Source organism: Fukomys damarensis, unplaced genomic scaffold (assembly GCF_012274545.1).
Source record: "Fukomys damarensis isolate Sample0158 unplaced genomic scaffold, DMR_v1.0_HiC HiC_scaffold_23, whole genome shotgun sequence".
Taxonomy (NCBI): Eukaryota; Metazoa; Chordata; class Mammalia; order Rodentia; family Bathyergidae; genus Fukomys; species Fukomys damarensis.
The window spans coordinates 32,597,293-32,617,315 of record NW_022900935.1 but is presented as its reverse complement, the minus strand read 5'-3'; the positions used below and the strand labels follow the sequence as shown (position 1 = coordinate 32,617,315).

Sequence of the window (20,023 nt, the reverse complement as noted above, 5' to 3'; positions counted from 1 at the left end):
GACAGGGCAAGGAACCTGGTGATGAAGGCAGTGGGTACCAGCAGAGGCTGGGCAGTGCCCTGGGAGACAGGGGCGGGAGGGTGTGGGCACCTCAGCTGGGTCAGCGTCTCCATGGCCCGCCAGCGGACTGAGGTCAAGAGCGAATCCAGCGGTTCCTCCTGTATCTGCCTCTGCACAAGGGCCACAGCAGGGCAATGAGGCAGGGGCCTCCCCACGGAGAGCAAGGCCACCAAACACATCCCTGCTCGAACCCATGCCCCCTGAGGAAGCCTCAGAAGAAAATCGTTCTGCCCCAGCCCTGCGCCACAGCTGTCTGTGAACCACTGAACTGGCCCAGAGCAAGAGAACCCAGCTCGGGCCTAGGAACTGTCTGGGTGGCTGCTTTAAAACCTCACACCCCTTGTGAGCCCAGGAGAGAGAGGCCATGGACCCTCAGGGCAGGGGAGGCAGAGGCAGTCCAGGTGACCTCCTCCCCGCTCTGCTCCTGCCCTATGTTTCGTGTTTGTCCAGTCTCACCAGCAGTGGGCTCAGGGCTTCCCCTCCCCACCCAGGGCTGCAGACCCGCCGAAGACCCCGCACCATCATCTTCATCATCACGGTCTTCTTCTCTCCTTCTGCTCTCAGCAGGTCCTGGGGGACCTTGTTCTGGACCTGGGGACAGCAGAGGGCAGAGCTACAGGGTGAGTCCCCAACAGTGGCCCTTGGCCATTGAGGGCACTGCCCATCAGGGCTGCTGAAATGGACCTGCACTTGGCCTCCCACTTCCCAGCCCCAGCACTGGCTGGAGGGAAAGCACAAGTTCCCATGGGGTCCTGGGGATGATCTTGGGCGAAGGGACAGGAAGGCAGACCACCGTGGCCAGCGCCTAGGAGGTCTGTGAATGCTGGGAGGCAGAGAATCCCTGCAGCTCCATTCCACTGAGGCTGGGAAAGAAAGGGCCCCAAAATTTCCACCTGGAATCATATCCAGGCAAAAATGTTCTGGTCCTTGGAAAACCACAGTATATCCCACCTTCAAAAAAGTCACTGCCCTCACCTTCCCTCTCACATGCAAATTATCTGGTATGTGAATTCCTTCCATATCACGCTCACCAATCCTAACTCCAACACTAAGGAATAAAGTGATTCCAAAGTTCCCATACAGCGGTACTTGAAATCCTGCACTGTGGCCTAACCTAAGGTGAAATCTATGCTGATATTAACTATAAAAACAACACTTCAATACTCAGGTAGAGAAATTCCGAGGCTATCTCTCACCCTAATCCTAACCCTAACCCTGACCCTCGAGGAGGTACTTATAGTCCTACATCATTCCTAAAACTGAACGTCAAATTAACACCAACCCTCATGCTCAAACACACTACACTACACAGGGAGTGAAACGGGGAGCCTATTGCGGCCCCTCAATCTAGCTCTAACCCTAATCATAGGCAAATCCCTAACCATTATATAGAGGCGACAATGTTCAGGTCCTTGGAAACTGACAGTACATCACAACTTCAAAAAGCTCAGTACCCTCACCTTCCCTCTCACATGAGAATTATCTGGTATGTGAATTCCTTCAGTATCAAACTCACCGATCCTACCTAACCTTAACCCTAACCCACAACCTGATTCCTAAATTCCCGTAGTGCGGTACTTGAAATCCTGCACTATGGCTAAAACTAAGGTGAAATCTCATGCTGATTCTAACTATGAAAACAACACCTTGATACCCAGGTAGAAAAATTCCAAGGCTATCTCTCACCCTAATCCTAACCCTAACCCTAACCCTGACCCTCGGGGAGGTACTTCTATTCCCACATCATTCCTAACACTGAACGTCAAATTAACACCTACCCTAACCCTCAAATGCACAATACACTACACAGGGAGGGAAATGGGGAGCCTAATCCGTCATCTAAGTCTAGCTCTAAACCTCCTTGCTGGAAAATCACTACCCATTATATCAAGGCCGCAATATTCAGGTCTTTGGAAACACACAGTACATCCCACCTTCAAAGAACTCACTGCCCTCATCTTTCTTCTCACAAGCAAATTATCTGGTATGTGAATTCCTTCCATATCACGCTCACCAATCCTAACCCTAACCCTAACCGACAACCTGATTCCAAAGTTCCAATAGGGCGGTACGTGAAATCCTGCACTATGGCTAAGACTAAAGTGAAATCTCATGCTGATTCTAACTATGAAACCTACACCCTAATACCCAGGTAGAGAAATTCCAAAGCTATCTCTCAACCTAATCCAAGCACTAACCCTAACCCTAACCCTGACCCTCGAGGAGGTACTTATATTCCTACATCATTCCTAACACAGAACATCAAATTAAAAATTAGCCTCACCATCAAACACACACTACACTACACAGGGAGTTAAATTGGGAGCCTATTCCATCCTCTAAATCAAGCACTTAACCTACTCGCTGGAAAATCACTACCCATTATATTAAGGCCACAATGTTCAGGTCCTTTGAAACCCACAGCACATCGCACCTTCTAGAAGTCACTAATTTCACCTTCTCTCTCACATGCAAATTATCTGGTATGTGAATTCCTTCCATATCATGCTCACCAGTCCTAACCCTAACCCTAACCCACAACCTGATTGTAAATTCCCATAGGGTGGTACTGGAAATTCTGCACTGTGACTAAAAGTAAGGTGAAATACATGCTGATACTAACTATGAAAACAACACCCCAATACTCAGGTAGAGAAATCCCAAGGCTATCTCTCACCCTTACCCTAACCCTAACCCTAACTCTTGAAGAGGTACTTATATTACTACATCATTCCTAACACTGAACGTGAAATTAACACATACCCTCACCCTCAAACACACACTACACTACACTGGGAGTGAAATGGGGAGCCTATTCCATCCTCTAAATGTAGCTCTAAACCTACTCACTGGAAAATCACCACCCATTATGTGAAGTACTCAATGTTCAGATACTTCGAAACCCACAGTACATCCCACCTTCAAAAAAGTCACTGCCCTCACCTTCCCTCTCACATGCAAATTATCTGGTACGTGAATTCCTTCAGTAGCATGCACACCAATCTTAGCTCTAACCCTAACCAACGATCTGATTCCAAAATTCCCACAGGGCGGTACGTGAAATCCGGCACTGTGGGTAAGACTAAGGCCAAATGTCGAGCAGATTCTAAAAATGAACCCTAAAACCCAATACGCAGGTAGAGAAATTCCGAGGCTATCACACACACTAATCCTAAACCTAACGCTGAACCTAACCCTGATCATCGAGGAGGTATTTATATTCCTACATCACTGGTAACACAAAAGGTCAAATTAACAACAACCCTCACCATCAAACACACACTACACTACACAAGGAGGGAAATGGGGAGCTTATTCTGTCCCCTAAATCTAGCTCTAACCCCACTCACTGGCCAATCACTACCCATTATATCCAGGCTGCAATGTTCAGGTCCTTGGAAACTCACAGTATGTCCCACCTTCAAAACACTCACTGCCCTCATCTTCCCTCTCACATGCAAATTATCTGGTACATGAATTCCTTCCGTATCAGGATCACCAATCCTAACCCTAACCCTAGTCCACTACCTGATTCCTAAGTTCCCATAGGGCAGTACTTGAAATCCTGCACTGTGGTTAAGACTAAGGTGAAATCTCATGCTGATACTAACTATGAAAACAACACATCAATACCCAGGTAGAGGAATTCCAAGGCTATCACACACACACTAAACCTAACCCTAACTCTAAGCCTAACCCTGGCACTCCAGGAGGTACTTATATTCCTGCATCATTTGCTAACACTGAACATCAAATTAACACCAACACTCACCATCAGTCACACACTACACTACAAAGGGAGGGAAATGCAGAGCCTATTCCAGCCCCTAAATCTAGCTCTAACCCTACTCGCTGGCCAATGACTACCCATTATATCCAGGCCGCAATGTTCAGGTCCTTCGAAAAACACAGTACCTCCCACCTTCAAAACACTTATTGCCCTCACCTTTTCTCTCACCTGCAAATTATCTGCAAATTATCCTTCTGCATCACAATCACCAATCCTAACCCTAACCCAAACCCACAACCTTATTCCCAAATTCCCAAAGGGTGGTACTTGAAATCCTTCACTGTGGCTATGACTAAGGCCAAATGGCATGCTGATACTAACTATGATACCCACAACCCAATACACAGGTAGAGAAATTCCAAGGCTATCACTCACCCTAATCCTAACCCTTACCCTAACACTAACACTAAACCTAACCCTATCCCTCTAGGAGGACCTTATATTCCTACATCATTGCTAACAGTGAATGTCAAATTAACACCAACCCTCCTACTCAAACACACACTACACTACACAGGGAGGAAAATGGGGAGCCTATTCCATCCCCTCAATCTAGCTCTAACCCTACTCATAGACAAATCCCTACTGATTGTATCCAGACCGCAATGTTCAGGTCCTTGGAAACCAACAGTACATCCCAACTTCAAAAAACTCACTGCCCTCACCTTCCCTCTCACATGCAAATTATCTGGTATGTGAATTCCTTCCTAATATTGCTCACCAATCCTAACCCTAACCGTAACCCACAAACTATTTCCTAAATTCCCACAGTGCGGTACTTGATATGGTGCCCTGTGGCTAAAACTAAGGTGAAATCTCATACTCACACTGTCTATGAAAAGAACACCTCAATACTCAAGTGGAGAAACTCCAAGGCTATCTCTCAGCATAATCCTAACCCTAACCCTAAACCTAACCCTGACCCTGGAGGAGGCACTTATATTCCTACATATTTCCTAACACTGAACATCAAATTAACACCTACCCTCACCCTCAAAAACACACTACACTGCACAGGGAGTGAAATGGGGAGCCTATTCTGTCCTCTAAATCTAGCTCTAAACCTACTAACTGGAAAATCCCTATCCATTATATCCAGGCCTCAATGTTCCTTGGAAACCCACAGTACATCCCACCTTCAATACACTCATTGCCCTCACCTTCCTCTCGCACACAAATTATCTGGTACATGAATTAATTCTGTGTCATGCTCACCAATCCTAACCCTAACTCTAATGGAGAACCTCATTTCAAAATTCCCACAAGGCGGTACATGAAATCCTGCACTGTGGCTAAGCGTAAGATGGAATCTCATGCTGATTCTAACTAAGAAACCTACACCCCAATACCCAGGTAGAGAAATTCCAAGGCTATCACACACACTAATCCTAACCCTAACCCTGGCACTCCAGGAGGTACTTATATTCCTGCATCATTTGCTAACACTGAACATCAAATTAACACCAACACTCACCATCAAACACACACTACACTACACAGGAAGGGAAATGTGGAGTCTATTCCATCCCCTAAATCTACCTGTAACCCTACTCGCCGGCCAATGACTACCCATTATATCCAGGCTGCAATGTTCAGGTCCTTCGAAAAACACAGTATGTCTCACCTTCAAAACACTGCCCTCACCTTCCCTCTCACCTGCAAATTATCTGGTACGTGAATTCCTTCTGTATCATGCTTACCAATCCTAACCCTATCCCTAACCCACAGCCTGATTCCTAAATTCCCATAGGGTGGTACTTGAAATCCTGCACTGTGGCTATGCCTAAGGTGAAATCTCATGCCTATACTAACTATAAAACCCACACCCCAAACCCAGGCAGAGATATTCCAAGGCTATCACTCACCCTAATCCTAACCCTAACCCTGAACCTACTTATATTCCTACATCATTCCTAACACTGAATGTCAAATTAACACCAACCCTCACCTTCAAACACACACCACACTACACAGGGAATGTACCCCAGCAGCGCTTCCACAGGCTCCTGACACAGGCCAATCAGGTGTTCTCCTTGCCCAAGCAATTTATCAGCCCCATTTTCTTAGGGAGAAGAGAAGATAACTGTGAAATCAATAAACAACTTCACACAGGAAAAAAGATGGGTTCTGGCCTGTCGGGCCTCCGGGCAGCCTTGGTTTCCCCTGGCCCAACCGCCGCCCTCCAAAGAAGCGCGGGGTTGGAGGAGGAAGGAGGTTGAGGGGCGTGGGGCGTCATGATTTTCCAGCACCCTCGGGAGCTACGCTGTGTGGGCAGATGAACCCCGAGCCGGTCCAGGGTGACTTTCCTGTCCTGAGCAGCCAGCCCCACCTCACCTGCACCCCACACCCTGGTGACTGGGGCTTGGGTGTCAGACAGCAGCTGGTAGAAGCTAGGAGAGTGGTAGTGAGGGGCAGACTCACTGCCACAGCACAAGCAGAGAAAGTCCCTTGGAGGCGGACAGCTGGGCTGAGCCCTGATCGACAGGAACAAGCTGAGGAAAGGTCTGTCCCTCCCCACAAACTAGACTGACAGCAGCAATGGCCCTCTTGGTGTAGACCATGCTCTGCTCCATGCCTGTGTTATCTTCAACCTTCCTCATCAGAGGAAGCGCGTGAGATGGCCCTGAGGCAGGAAGGACTCTGTGTGGGTGAGAAACAAAGGAGCGAACAGGGGCCCCACTAGAACACCACACGGTGAGGACCGTGCTCCCAAGATGCAGGCTGCCTCTTGCCACCATCACCCACCCCCCACCCCAGCCGTCCCACCTCTGACACAGTTCCTTCCTACCTGGGGCTGCCCTCCTTCCACACTGGCCACCCCCTGGACGTGCCCATACTAGCGGGTCACACTCCTGTGCTCTGGCTGGTCCTGACCCTGCAGATGCTGTGCTTTCCCTGCAGACCTGGCCTCCCCAGGCTGACTGTACCACCCAGACCCGGGTCCGGCCTATGCCCTGGAAAAGGCCATTTCTAGCCATTCTGTCCCCTCCTGAGCACCTCCTACTGCTCATTCAGATAGTTTTTAAATTTTTCCTTTAGCTGGCCATGGTGGCACACACTTATCCTGACAGTTACTCAGAAGGCAGGAGGGTCAAATTTGAGGCCAGCCTCGGCCACTTAGCAACTTAAAGAATAGTTCAGTGGTAAGTACCTCTCCGTTTCAATCCACAGCACCCGCCCCCCACACACACACACAAAAAAAAACATTACAGAGCACCTAGCATGTGTCAAGCACTGCGTTACACACTGAGGATACAGTAATAAGACAGGCCAAACCCTGATTTGTAGAAGACTCGTTTCTGTGGGAGAGATGAATGACAAAACAGAAGAAGGAGTACACACAGGGGCAGAGCAGCAGAGGAGTGGGGATGCTGGGGATGCCGGGGCTGTGGAGCTGGGGTGCAGGGTGGAAGGGCAGGGAAGGGACACGGGGAACCAGGCAGGAGCCCTACCAGAGCCATTTCTCTGCTGTCTTCTCTCTCCTCTGGCACCTTCTCCGGAGACGAGGTCACTTCATCAGAGGCCTCTGCACAGCACGGTGTCCACGGGAAAGAAGGGAGAGCGTGGTGTACACAGGCACCACGGTCCCTTCCCCACTGACCCAGCTGAGCTGTGAAAGTGTAAATCAGCTCACATCAACTCTCCTCCCCGACATCCTTCAGAGAAGCCCCACGCAGTGGCACACGAGGGCCCCATCCTCAGACCCTGGCCTCCAGGGCTGTCCCAGGCTCAGGCTCTGGCTCTGGCCCCACCTCTGACTTCTTCCCTCACTGTGGCCCCTCTCGTCCCAAGCCTCCCTCCCTCAAGTTCCTTGCCTGCAGGTGGAGGAGGCCCACCTGCCTCTGTCTAGGTGGAAGAGCCCTGTCTTGCCTGGGGGCTCTCCATCCCTGAACTAGGGGAGGCTGAGTGCTACAAGACCCTCCACACTAGGGGTGCGCCAGGACCCAAGCCTGGCCGGACAGTGTCCCATGCCCAGCCTCCATGACAGGTCCCGGGAGGGGCTCTCAGCTGAGCAGTGCCAATAAAAGCCCTTTATTTGTGGGTGTTGAAGGGACAAAGGAGAGCAGATCTCTGTCGTTTCGAGGACATGGTCACCAAGCCTAAGAAAGCCTGAACTCCAGAGGCATACGGGCCAGAGCTGCCAGGGCTGGAGGAGGGAGTGAGCGGTGAGGGAATTGAACACACCTGGCTTCCAGACCTTGGCTTCCAGATTCCACTGCCACAGACACAAAATGGCAGATCCTGGACTTGGGCCAAGGAGGCCTGGATGAACCTGAGAGGTCTTATATCAGAAAATAGGGGGGCCGGGTGTGGTGGTGAACGCCTGTAATCCCAGCACTCAGGAGGCTGAGGCAGGAGGATCACTGTGAGTTGGAGACCAGCCTGGGCTACATAGTGAGTTCCAGGTCAGTCTCAACTACATAGTGAGACCCTGTCTCAAAAAAAAAGGAAAAAGAAAACAGAGGGGAGAGCAGGAGAGCTCAAAGGATGATGGGAACCTGTGAGAGAGAGACATGAAGGTTTATCTGAAGGAGAGGCACCCGGTCAAATTAATGAAAATTTGAGTATCACAATAGACAATGACAGCAACAGGTCATAGTCTGTTGAATGAGCTAGGAAACCACGAACCTGTACTAATATAAACAAATCGAAAGCTAAAGGAGAAATGGGATATTCAGAGTTTCAGAGTACCTCATACAAGGTCTTTGTCACAAAGCAGCAAGTAGAGACCTCAGAAGGAGAACTATGGCAGCAACTACCTTACTCAAGCGATTGAAGTCAAACCACGAGCTGGGCAGGGCATGTTGGCACGTGCCCGTTATCTTAGTCCTTGGAAGGTTGAAGCAGGAGGATTATCACAAGTTCGAGGCCAGCCTGGACTACACAGCAAGACAAACAAGCAAAAGCCCCAGAGGAGATGCAATGAGATGACTACTATCCACTGTATGAGAACCATCAAATCAACCAAAATTTAGGCACACCCTACCAAATAGCTGGCCTGTAATCTTCAAGTGCATTAAAGACATGAAAGTGGAGGAAGCTGGGTGTGGTGGTACATTCCTGGGACACCAGCATTCTGGGAGGCTGAGGCAGGAGGATTGAAAGTTTGAGTCCTGGGCAATATAGCAATTTAGCCTTGTCTCAAACAATTAAAAAGGGCTGGGGATATAGGGCATTGCCATGGTCCTCGGTTCAGAGACAGAAAGAGAAAGCAGGTATGGGGGAGGAAGAGAGGGGAAGAAAAGAATGGAGAAAGCCAGGCTTGGGAATGGTGGTGCACACCTGGCATGGCAGCACCTGGGTAGCTGAGGCAGGAGGGTCACTGTGAGTTCAAGGCTGGGCTGGGCTCACAGTGAGTTGTAAAAGTCATGGTATCAACCACGCAGTTTTATAAAATCTCTATGTGCAAAAGCATGAAGTGGGGATATTAGGTGTGTCCAAAGCCAGAATCTAAGGAGACAGAACGGTGCTTGCCAGGGGCCAGGGAGGGGAAATGGAGAATTGCATTTCTTTTTTTTTTGGTACCTGGGATGAAACTCAGGACCTTGTGCTTACAAGGCAGGCGGTGGAACCACTGAGCTAAATCCCCCGCCCTGGAGAATTGCTTTTTAAAGACTAGTTTCAGATGTAAAAGATGAACAGAGTGCTGGAGACTGACGGCGGTGATGGTTGCACAAAAATATACTTAAGCCCAGTGAACTGTGTACACTGAAAATGGTTAAGAGGGCAAACTGCGGTCTTCAAGGCCCTGGCGGAAGTCATGCAGACGCCTCAATGCTCTGCAGGTCTGTCCCGGCTGCTGTCACCATGGTGTGGACATTCAGGTCTCCAGCAGAAGCAGCTGGGGCTGTGCTTGCAGGGACTGCGTCTCCACCCGGGACCGCAGGACCTCGTGGCCACCCGCTGCGCACCAGCGCCCCCTGCTGGAGCACAGGGAGGCCTGTTGCTGCCGGGTATGGATTCTTTTTCTTTTTCTTTTTCTTTTTTTTTGCCGGGTATGGATCTTTAAGATTCTTGGGCCCTCACCTGCAGGCCACAGAGCCAGGGCTGGGGAGGGTCGTTCCAGTTTTCCAAGAAATTATCTTAAAATTTGGACTACTGATAATGAAATGACTGCCTTGTGAGACAGTGGGAAGCAGTTTTCCTGGGGATCGTTAGCCTCAATACCTAAGACCTTGCAGTGTAAAAGCAGGAACATTGCACCAACCCTGTGCACCCTTCCTTCATCAAACTGTTTGGTTCAGTTTATTTAACTTGAATATTTGGCTCCTGGCTATGATTCACCTGTGTAGCTGTGTTAGATGGAGAGTTTGGGCCCAAGTTTCCCTAATATGTGTGACGTTAGTGTTCAGAGTTTCCTTCCTTCTCTGGAGCAGTGCTTTTCAATGACAATAAATGGCCCACTGCTTTGTAAATGAAAAAAATATTAAACTTTATGTTGTAATACCCCACAATTTTTGTAATATACCACATTTTAAAAATTGGGAAGAAAGGGCCGAGGATTTAGATCAGTGGTTCCAGCTCCTGCCTTGCAAGTGCAAGGACTCGAGTTCGATCCCCGGTACCAATAAATAAATAAATAAATAAATAAATAAATAAATAAATAAACTTGGTATGTGTGCTGTTTTTGCCAGGCATGGTGGCTCATGCCTGTAATCCTGGCACTCGGGAGGCTGAGACAGGAGGATCACTGTGAGTTCGAGACCAGCTTGGGCTACATAGTGAGTTCCAGGTCAGTCTCAACTACATAGTGAGACCCTGTCTCAAAAAAAACCAAAATAAAAAATTTGGAAGAAAAATCTTTATTTAAAAATGTAAATTAATATATATGTACATACATATGAAATTATAGCTAGGTGTGGTGGTGCACATCTGTAATTGCATCACTCAGGAGGCTGAGGCAGGAGGACCACTTCAAGTTCAAGGCCAGCCTGGGCTACAATAGCGAGTTCAAGGCCAGCCTGCATGACAAAGTGAAACTCTGTCTCAAAAAAAAAAAAGAGGGCCAGGGATTGAGCTCAATGGTTCTGCCACCTGCCTCAAAAGTGCAAGGACCTGAACTTGATCCCCAGTAACAAAAAAAAAAAAAAAAAAAAAAAAAAAAAAATCAAAAGCTTTTCTGTATCAAAGAATGCTGTCAGGAGAGTGAAAAGATCACCCACAGAATAGGAGAAAATATTTCCAAATGGCATAACTGATAAGGTATCAATCCTTAGAATGTGTAAAGAACTACAACTCAACAAAAAACAACGAAATCAATAAAAAGTGGACAAAGGGGTCACATAGACATTTCTTCAGAGAGGCTATCTGGCCAATAAGCACAGGAAAAGGTGCTCGATATCATTAGTCATTAGGGAAGTGCAAATCAAAACCACAGCGCGACACCATCCCGTGCCTTGACAATGGCTATTATTGAAAGCCAAGAACAGAACTGAGAAAGAACCTCTCTGGGATTTGGTGTCCTGACATTGGAATATAGAGGTATGAGGAGGAGAGGAAGGAAGGAAGTGGATCCCTGGGACCCGGGAAGGACCTGAATATAGAATTGGAAGTCCACAGGGAGAGTCCAGGAGAGAGACTTCAGTGAAAAAGAGGGAGGTGGCAGGTGGGGCTTTGTCCCAGAGTCCAGACTCATGGGGTGGGAAGGGCAGTGAACCTGCAGACTCACAGTGACTACTAGAGACCCCAGAGTCCTTCACAGAGAAAGGCACAAGTGGAATGGAGCAGTGGATGCAGAAAACTGCAGTGGCTGGTGAGTTATCTGGGTTCAAATGTCACCAAGGAGAGCACAACTGGCCAGTAGCCATCTTGGAGGGGGCGAACTGAGCTTGAACTCAGAACAGCTACAGGGTGGCTCCATCTAGTGGCTCCTAGTGTCACTGTGAGGGTGCTGAGTTCAAACTGGCAGGAGGTCAGGGCCCAATAAACTGAAGAGGTAGGATCTTGCAACAGACTCAAAACACAAAGGCCAACTACACCTGGAAGATGCCTCTCAGAAGTAGTCATTTTCTAAGGGTTCTAAATACTGACAAGCTACTCGCCATGAGCAATCTCCAAGCATCAACTCTGGAGTTAAACTTTTAAAAAAATAGAAAATGAAAATAACACTTAAACAAGATGCAACCACACCCACCCAGGCTTTCATCTCACCAAAGCCAAACCCAGGGGTCAGTGAGGTAGAACAATCTGAAAGCCACCCACCTGGACTCTGAAGTGATAACAGCAGAAGTAACAAAGCAGATGAAGGAGGCCCTAGAAAAAGTCAAAGCAGAAATAATTTCTCAGATAACTACAGAGATGGTGACCAGAACAAAAGACATGCTTAGTGACTCCAAAGCCGATAAGATTAAAAAAAAAAAAAATAGAGGAGCTCAGGAACATGATAGAAACCATGAACACACAGCATAGGAAAAATATGGGACCCATAGATTCAAACATATCCAGGAGATTAAAAACTCCCCTGAAAGTATAGGCAGCAGAATGAGCCAATGTGAAGACAGAATATCAGATATAGAAGACAGGAGGGTGGTTAGTGACCATAACAAGAATGATTTCTTAAAAATAGCAAGAGACCATGAGAAATCAATCCAGCAGCTGCTAGATAATGCAGAGAAGAATAACTTAAGTGGAAATAAGGACTTAAATGTACAATAAACACTGGGAAATGGGAAGAAAATGCCCAGTGGAAAAGGGAACAAGGGGGAGAAAGGAAAGAAGGGGCAAGGAAAAAGAAAATCAAAGGAAAAAATGGAAACAAAGCTACGATGAATGTTATCATTATGTATATCTAAAATGTGCCAATATATATTTTGATTAAAAAAAAAACAGTAGCAAGCCAATGAACACAAATAGAAAACAAATGCTGGCAAAAACAGAAAAATGGAGCCCTTGTACATTTCCTACCTCACTAGTAGAAATGAAAGATGGTGCAGCTGCCAAAGGCTGGTGGATCCTCAAACAGCTGAACCTAGAATCACCATATGACTCACCAATCCCACCCATAGGCCTATCTCAAGGAGAAATGAAAACTTACATCTACACAGAAACTTGGGTTGTTTTCCTTGAGGCAAAATATTTATTGGTACATGTTTGATATACATACAATAGCATTCATCATAGGGAATGTATACCTACAAGTGGTATATCTTGCTTCTTCTTTTTTCCCTCCCCACCTGCTTTAGCTCCTCTTCCCCTCCTACAAAAAGCTTTGCTTCCATTTTTCCCTTCTATTTTCTCTTTTTTTTTCTTGTTCCTTCTTTCCTCTCCCCACCTTGTTCTCCTTTTCACTGAACATTTTCTCCCCATTTCCCATTATCCACTATACATTTTCATCCTTATTTCCACTCTGTTTCTCAAACCAGAGAAATAATGCAGTATTTAAACATGTGTTTTCAATTTATTTACTTAAGAGTATGGTTTCAATGTCCATCCATTTAGCTATGAATGTCTGAAGCTCATCCTTCTTTATAGCAGAGTAGTACTCCATAGTATTTTTTTAAAAAACATATCTTCTTTATCCCTTTGTCAGTAGATGGACATTTGGGCTATTTCCAAAATTTAACTATTACAGATTGTACTGCTATCAACAGGGGTGTGCATATATTGCTGTGCTATACTTTAATTCCTTCAGAAAGATACCAAGAAGGAGATTAGCTGGGTCAAACGGAACCTCCACTTTTAGTTCCTTAGGACTCTCCACCCTGATTTCCACAGTGGTTGCACCAGTCTACTCTCAACCAAAAGTGGAGAAGAGTTTTTTTTTCCCCACAGCCCTTCCAGCATTTGTTATTGGTGGATTCTTGATAACAGCCATTCTTTCTTTAGTGAGATGGAACCTCAGCATTGTTTTAATTTGCATCTCTCGAATGAACAGTGATGTTGAACATTTTTCCATATAGTTATTTGCTTGTACTTCTTCATCTGAGAAGTATCTATCCATTTCAGGTGCTCATTTTGGGGTTGGGTCTTTAAATTTGGGGATCTGATTTTTAATTATATATTCTGGATACTAGTCCTCAGTCTGAGGAACAGCTGGCAAACATATTTTCCCACACTATGGGTTGTCTCTTTACTCTGTTGGTGGTTTCTCTTGCTGTGTAAAAGCTTTTTAATAAGATGAGATGCCAATTGCTGATTCTTTGTGATGTTCCTGTGAGATCAAGGTTTTGTTCATAAACTCTTTGCCTACACCAATGTCTTCAAGAGTTCTACCTATTCTATGCCATGGATTTAGCTCGGTGGTTCTGCCACCAGATTTGCAAGAGCAAGGTCCTAAGTTCAATTCCCAGTACCAAAAAAAAGAGAGAGAGTTCTATCTATCCTATCTTGTAGCAGATTAAGTGTTACTTTTTTTTTTTTTTTTTTTTTTTTGAGACAGGGTCTCACTATGTAGTTCAGATTGCCCTGGAACTCACTGTGTATCCTAGGCTGGTCTCAAACTCACAGCGATCCTCCTGCCTCAGCCTCCTGAGTGCTGGGACTATAGGCATAAACCACCACACCCAGCTAAGTGTTTCTGTTTTAATATTAAATCTTTTATTCATTTCTATTTTAGTTTAGCAGATGGTGAAAAACATGGGTTTTTCTTGCACTATTTATTTTTTGGTTTTTTGGTACTGAGGATTGAACTTGGGTCCTTGCGCTTGCAAGACAGGCCACCGAACCTCTGAACTAAATCCCCAGCCTTTTGCACTATTTATTAATAAGGCTCTGTCTTCCAGTGAAGGTGTTTGGCTCCTTTGTCAAAGATAAGGTGGCTGAGTATATCTGGAGTTGTTTCTGCATCACTTAGTCTGTTCCACTGATCCTCAAGCCTGTCCCCCCTCCCCCCTGTACCATACAGTTTTAATCACAGTAGCTTTGTAATATAATTTCAAGTCAGGGGCTGTGCTGCCCCCTGCCTCACCTTTGTTGTCCAGAATTACTTTTGCTATTCTAGGTTTCTTCCAGTTCCAAGTGAATTTTAGAATTGTTTTCTCTAATTCTCTACATAGAAACTTATAAGTGAATGTTCACGGCATTATTTACAATACCAACAGAAAAATAAAATAAAGGCCAGGTGTGGTGGTGAACACCTGTAATCCCAGCACTTGGGAGGCTGAGGCAGAAGGATCACTGTGAGTTCAAGACCAGCCTGGGCTACATAGTGAGTTGCCAGGTCAGTCTCAGCTACATAGTGAGACACAATCTCAAAAAATAAATAAATAAATAAAATACCCAGTAGACAGAAACAACTCAAGTGGCTGTCAGGGTGTTTCTCTGCCCTGATCTTGCTTATCTTTGAGGGCAGGGTGCCTGCAGGCACAAGATCCCTCTACAGGTGGGCAGCCGTGATCAGCAGGCTGCAATATGGCTGACAAACTGACCACCACGCAACCTCCAACTTTGTTTTTTTGTTTTGAGACAGGGTCTTGCTATATAGTTCAGGCCATCCTTGAACTCATTATGCTGCCCAGGCTGGTCTTGAACTCACAGAGATCCTTCTGACTCAGCCTCCTAAGTGCTGGGATTACAGGTGTGAGCCACCATGCCCAGCCAACTTCATTATAATCCATCTGCATGCTAAATGACAGCCGCCTCCCAGTCCCAGGACATCTGCCATGACAATGACCAGAAAGAAAGAGGTGCCCATATTCCAGAAGATCTCTACCCATCATCAGAAAAGATGTGACCATCCCTCCCCTTTGGGAGCCTATCTTTCCCCTCATTTCTTTTATCTTCTATCTATGACTTTTCTACTCCCATTGGATAGAGAAGCTGATTTAGGAGCCATTCTTCTTGCTTCTTTGATTATTGGCCAGAAATAAAACTTCTTCCTTCATAGATCAATTGAGGCTTGGAATCTGAGATTCCAAGAGAGAAAAATGATCCATTTTGAGGACAAAAATTAGTAACAAATGGGCATAAACAAAATATGGTATGTCCTGTGCAGCAGAATATTAAACATTACTCAACCAATAAGGAGCTGAGCCAGGTGTGGTGGCACACACCTGTAATCCCAGCACTCGGGAGGCTGAGGCAGGAGGATCGCCGTGAGTTCCAGGCCAGCCTGGGTTGCATACATAGTGAGTTCAAGCCCAGCCTGAACTAAAGAGCAAGGTTGACATCAAGCTCTCCACTACAATGGTGTTTCACAGTAGTCACTCTCACACTGCAGTTGTTTTTGTTTTTGTTTTTCTTTCTTTCTTACTTTTACTTGGCCCAAATTTGCTCTGCAGAGTCTGTTTCTTTTCCTGCATTTGTAGATGTAAAACCTTGCTATTGTTTGCCCTTGTCATTACTAATTCTTTGCTCAGGACAGAAAGAATATAGAAACCACCTCTAGGATACTCCAGCATCCTAAACCCAGTAACACTAGGGCTGGGGCATGGGTAGAGGGTGCAAGATTTCTTCTGGGGATGAGGAAAATGTTCTAAAATCAGTTGCGGCAATGGCTGCACAATTCCGTGTATAATTTTAAAAAACACTAAACAATGACAAAAATCTCTGTATATAGTAAAGCCATTAAATTGTACAAAGGGGGGAATTGCATTTACATAGAAAATAATAATTCAAAATTCCTTTAAAAAATCAACTTGCTGCTGGGCGTGGTGGCACACGCCTATAATCCCAGCTGAGGCAGGAGGATCGCTGTGAGTTCGAGAACAGCCTGGGCTACATAGTGAGTTCCAGGTCAGTCTCAACTACATAATGAGACTGCCTCAAAATATTCAAAATTCCTTTAAAAAATCAACTTGCTGCTGGGCGTGGTGGCACACGCCTATAATCCCAGCTGAGGCAGGAGGATCGCTGTGAGTTCGAGAACAGCCTGGGCTACATAGTGAGTTCCAGGTCAGTCTCAACTACATAATGAGACCCTGCCTCAAAAAAACAACAAAAAAAACAAAACAAAAAATCCTGTAAGTAAGTAGGGTTAACTTATCAAGGAATGCATTATACCTCTATGGAGAATTAAAAAATTCTAATAAAGCATGTATACCCTATAGAAGTTAGATAAATTAATAACATTCTAATAAAACTGATAAGTAAGGGGGGAGTTTTGATTTGGGGGGGTTGTTGTTGTTTCTTAGGCTCTAGATGAATATATTCTGAAAGGTATGAAATGAAAAGAATGAAGGCCTACTCGTAGCTAAATTGACCTGAGGTGGATTTTAAAATGTAATCCTCACCCTCCCAGATATAAATACTGTATAAAGCCAAGGTAATTTTTCAAAATTCACAGTATGAGACTGGTGCGTGAGCACACACAGAGTAGTTGGGAGGAGATATTTACAGCACCTGAACCTGACAGGGGTTAGTTTACAGAACTCTTGCTTTTGAGGGAGGAGCAGGCTGCACACAGGACCCAGGGGCCTGGCCCAAGTGGGGGGTACACTGTGTCCAGAGGGGAGTGAGCCCAGGCCTGGCTGGGCTTCAAAGTCACGCAGGAAGGAAGCCCCTCCACAAGGAGACCTAGCACAGGGAAGAAGGGAAGTACTGTCGGGTGGGACCTTAGGGCAGGGAGGGCAGCGGCTCCTCCTGCCCCAGAGGGGGCTGAGGCCCCAGGCTAAGTCTCCCTGCTCCCCCCCCCCCAGTCCCCGGCCCCCCCAAACAAAGTCCTCACTCACCCGCAGGGAGGCAGCTGTTGGGTGTGGCAACCTGGTCCCCCGTGCTGGAGGTGGACGGCCCAGGCGGGACCTGGCCAGCATCCACACTGGGGCCCTCACCCCAGCTCTGTAGGTTCTCCAGGGGCGTGGTGAGGACGCTGCTGTCCTCCCAACAGGAACTGCCCCAGTCCCCGGCCCCCCCAAACAAAGTCCTCACTCACCCGCAGGGAGGCAGCTGTTGGGTGTGGCAACCTGGTCCCCCGTGCTGGAGGTGGACGGCCCAGGCGGGACCTGGCCAGCATCCACACTGGGGCCCTCACCCCAGCTCTGTAGGTTCTCCAGGGGCGTGGTGAGGACGCTGCTGTCCTCCCAACAGGAACTGTCCTGCTGGCTGCTCAGCGTCAGGGTGGAGGTATCTCTGATCAAGAGGCTGGAGCTCAGGGTCTCCTTGGAGCTGAGGATCAGGGTCAGGCAAGAGGGTGGAGAGAAGGCGGAGCTGGGTCCATGGGTGCTGGAGTGCAGGCTGGTACCATCGCTGGAGCCAGGGACCAGCATCAGGCTGGAAGCCTGGATGACGGTCATGTTCAGATCGGATCCAGTATGGCCCTTTAAAGCCACCTTGAGTGACCCCTGGGAAGCTGCACTCCAGGTTGCCTCAAAGGCTCCTTTCAGATCAATTTCGGAGAGGTTATGGGACGCCAACGTGACAGGCTCACTTGTGTCTGGGACTAGGGCCCCACGAGAACCTGTAGCAGTTTTCAGGCTGTGCTTGGAGACGTTTCCGCTGCCGGGACAGGCCAGCTGGCTAGAGTCGGAACCCAGAGACGCGTCAGAGGTTGGCAGGAGCAGCGCGTGTGAGCCCAGCCTGGAGAGGCAGTAGCCCAGAGCCAGGCTTTCTCTGGAATGGAGCCTTATAAATGGGTTTGACGCAGGCCTAGAAGGACTGGAGTTACTCTGAGCCAGCTCAAAAGCCTTGCTCCCGGAGAGGGACAGGAAGGGCTCCTCAGAACTCTGCGCAGAAGGACTGCTGGAGCCCGGACCTGTGGTCTCAGGAGAGCCGGGGCTAGGAGTGGGGTTTAAGGCTGGAGAAGGGGGTCCCTGTGGGTCAGGCTTTAAGACATGATTCACATCCAGGTTCAGGGTCGCCACAGAACAGGAAGTGGCAGTCTGGAAGGAAGCTGGAGTCGTGGCCCTGCTGTCAGCAAGCCTGGGAGTGTCGTTGGTCACTAGGCCAGGGGCCTCCCCTGGGTCAGGACTCAGAGTTGGATTCAGCTCTGGAACAAGGGCCGAGCCAGGACTTGGGGGCAGATCTGAGTTAGGAACAAGGGTTGTGTCCGGGTTGGGCCCAGGGATGCTGCCAAAGCCTGGCCCTGGGGCCTCACAGGAGCAGAGACTTGGTGTCATCTGTGGGTCTTCACAGGGCTTGAGATTCGCCCCTGGACTCATTGCCGTGTCTGTGGGGAGGCCTCTCAGTGCCCCTGCCCCTTCTATCCAGTGCTGGCTGAGCTCGCTGCACTGCTCCTAAGAGAGAAGGTAGATGCGTCAGGAGGCGCTGTTTCAGCCTTCCAGTGGCTTCCCCGCTCTTCCTCCTGTCACCCCATCCCAGCCTGCTGTCCTTATCTCCAGGCTCCACCCACCTCCTGGGAGGGTCCCCTTCCCTCACCACACCCCCCAGCTCAGAGACCACGCACTGGATTTGCAGCCTCCTCCAGGACCTCCTGCCAGTCCCACTGCTCCTCTAAAAAACTTTGTCCCCTTCCTTCCCTGACTCGAGTGGTCTGGCCCCTCGCTAGCGATGAGGTCTGGATGACCAGACTACACCTCGTGGGCCCTCGACTCTCCCAGGCAGGTCCTAGCACAGTGAGTAGCGGGGTCATGGGAGGGCGTCTGCAAGCAGAAAAATGAGGAATCTTCCGCTCTGAGGCAGACAAGGGGAAAGAGGAGACTGCTCACTGGTTACCTACTTCCAGCTGACCACATGTGACTTGGTGACCCATGTTCACCAGCAAGGGTCTCTGAACCTTGGGAGTTTGGAATGCTGTGAGCCAGACATGAGTTCCAAAGTTGCTAGAATCAATGTGCAAGTGGTCACAGCACTCCATTCTCAAAGCCACCCGCAGAGCTGCCTCTAGCTCTCAGCACTTGGCCTATTCTGCTTGAAGCAGCTTATGTGGGAGTCATTGTCCAAAATGGGCCCTGGTTCAGCTCGGGGATTTGGCTCAATGGTTCCGTCGCCTGCCTCGCAAGCACAAGGTCCGGAGTTCGATCCCCGGTACCAGACAAACAAAAGAACAAAATGGAACCTGCTTGACCCAGGTATCTGACACAGGCGAGTTCCCCAGTCCGCCCAGTCCCCTGTCATCTCACCCCAGCCCCAGGCCACCTTCCCTGGGGAACTGTCAGGGCTGCTCCCCTGCAAGCATGGGGTCCTTAAGCAGGAGTGGGCCCCTGGGAGAGAAGTGGACGGAAGCCAAGTCAGGGGAAGAGCGGCCTGCAGGCCAGGCATGCACCAGCCCTCCTGTATGCGCATGCGAGCACTCGAGTGTGTGTGTGTGTGTGTGTGTGTGTGTGTGTGTGTGTGTGTGTG

At 48.1% G+C, this 20,023-nt stretch overlaps 1 protein-coding gene across 7 annotated transcripts in view; it reads right to left on the bottom strand.

Annotated features, from left to right (window-relative positions):
- Mroh7 (maestro heat like repeat family member 7) overlaps positions 1-20,023 on the bottom strand; it is a 58,280-nt gene that overhangs the window by 33,180 nt on the left and 5,077 nt on the right. For 5 of the 7 annotated variants that reach the window (XR_002024908.1, XM_010610384.2, XM_010610386.2 and 2 more), the window contains exons 1-4: positions 17,458-17,610; positions 7,303-7,376; positions 580-651; positions 91-170 (exon numbers count right to left, since the gene is read on the bottom strand). Coding sequence is in view for 6 of the 7 variants with exons in the window: in XM_010610384.2 (XP_010608686.1) it covers positions 91-170; positions 580-651; positions 7,303-7,311 (161 nt within the window). In the remaining variant the exon portion in view is untranslated. Of the gene's footprint in view, positions 1-90; positions 171-579; positions 652-7,302; positions 7,461-17,457; positions 17,611-17,657; positions 18,958-20,023 lie in introns of those variants that run through there. The other 2 variants (XM_010610391.3, XM_010610385.2) reach the window with 2 other exon arrangements.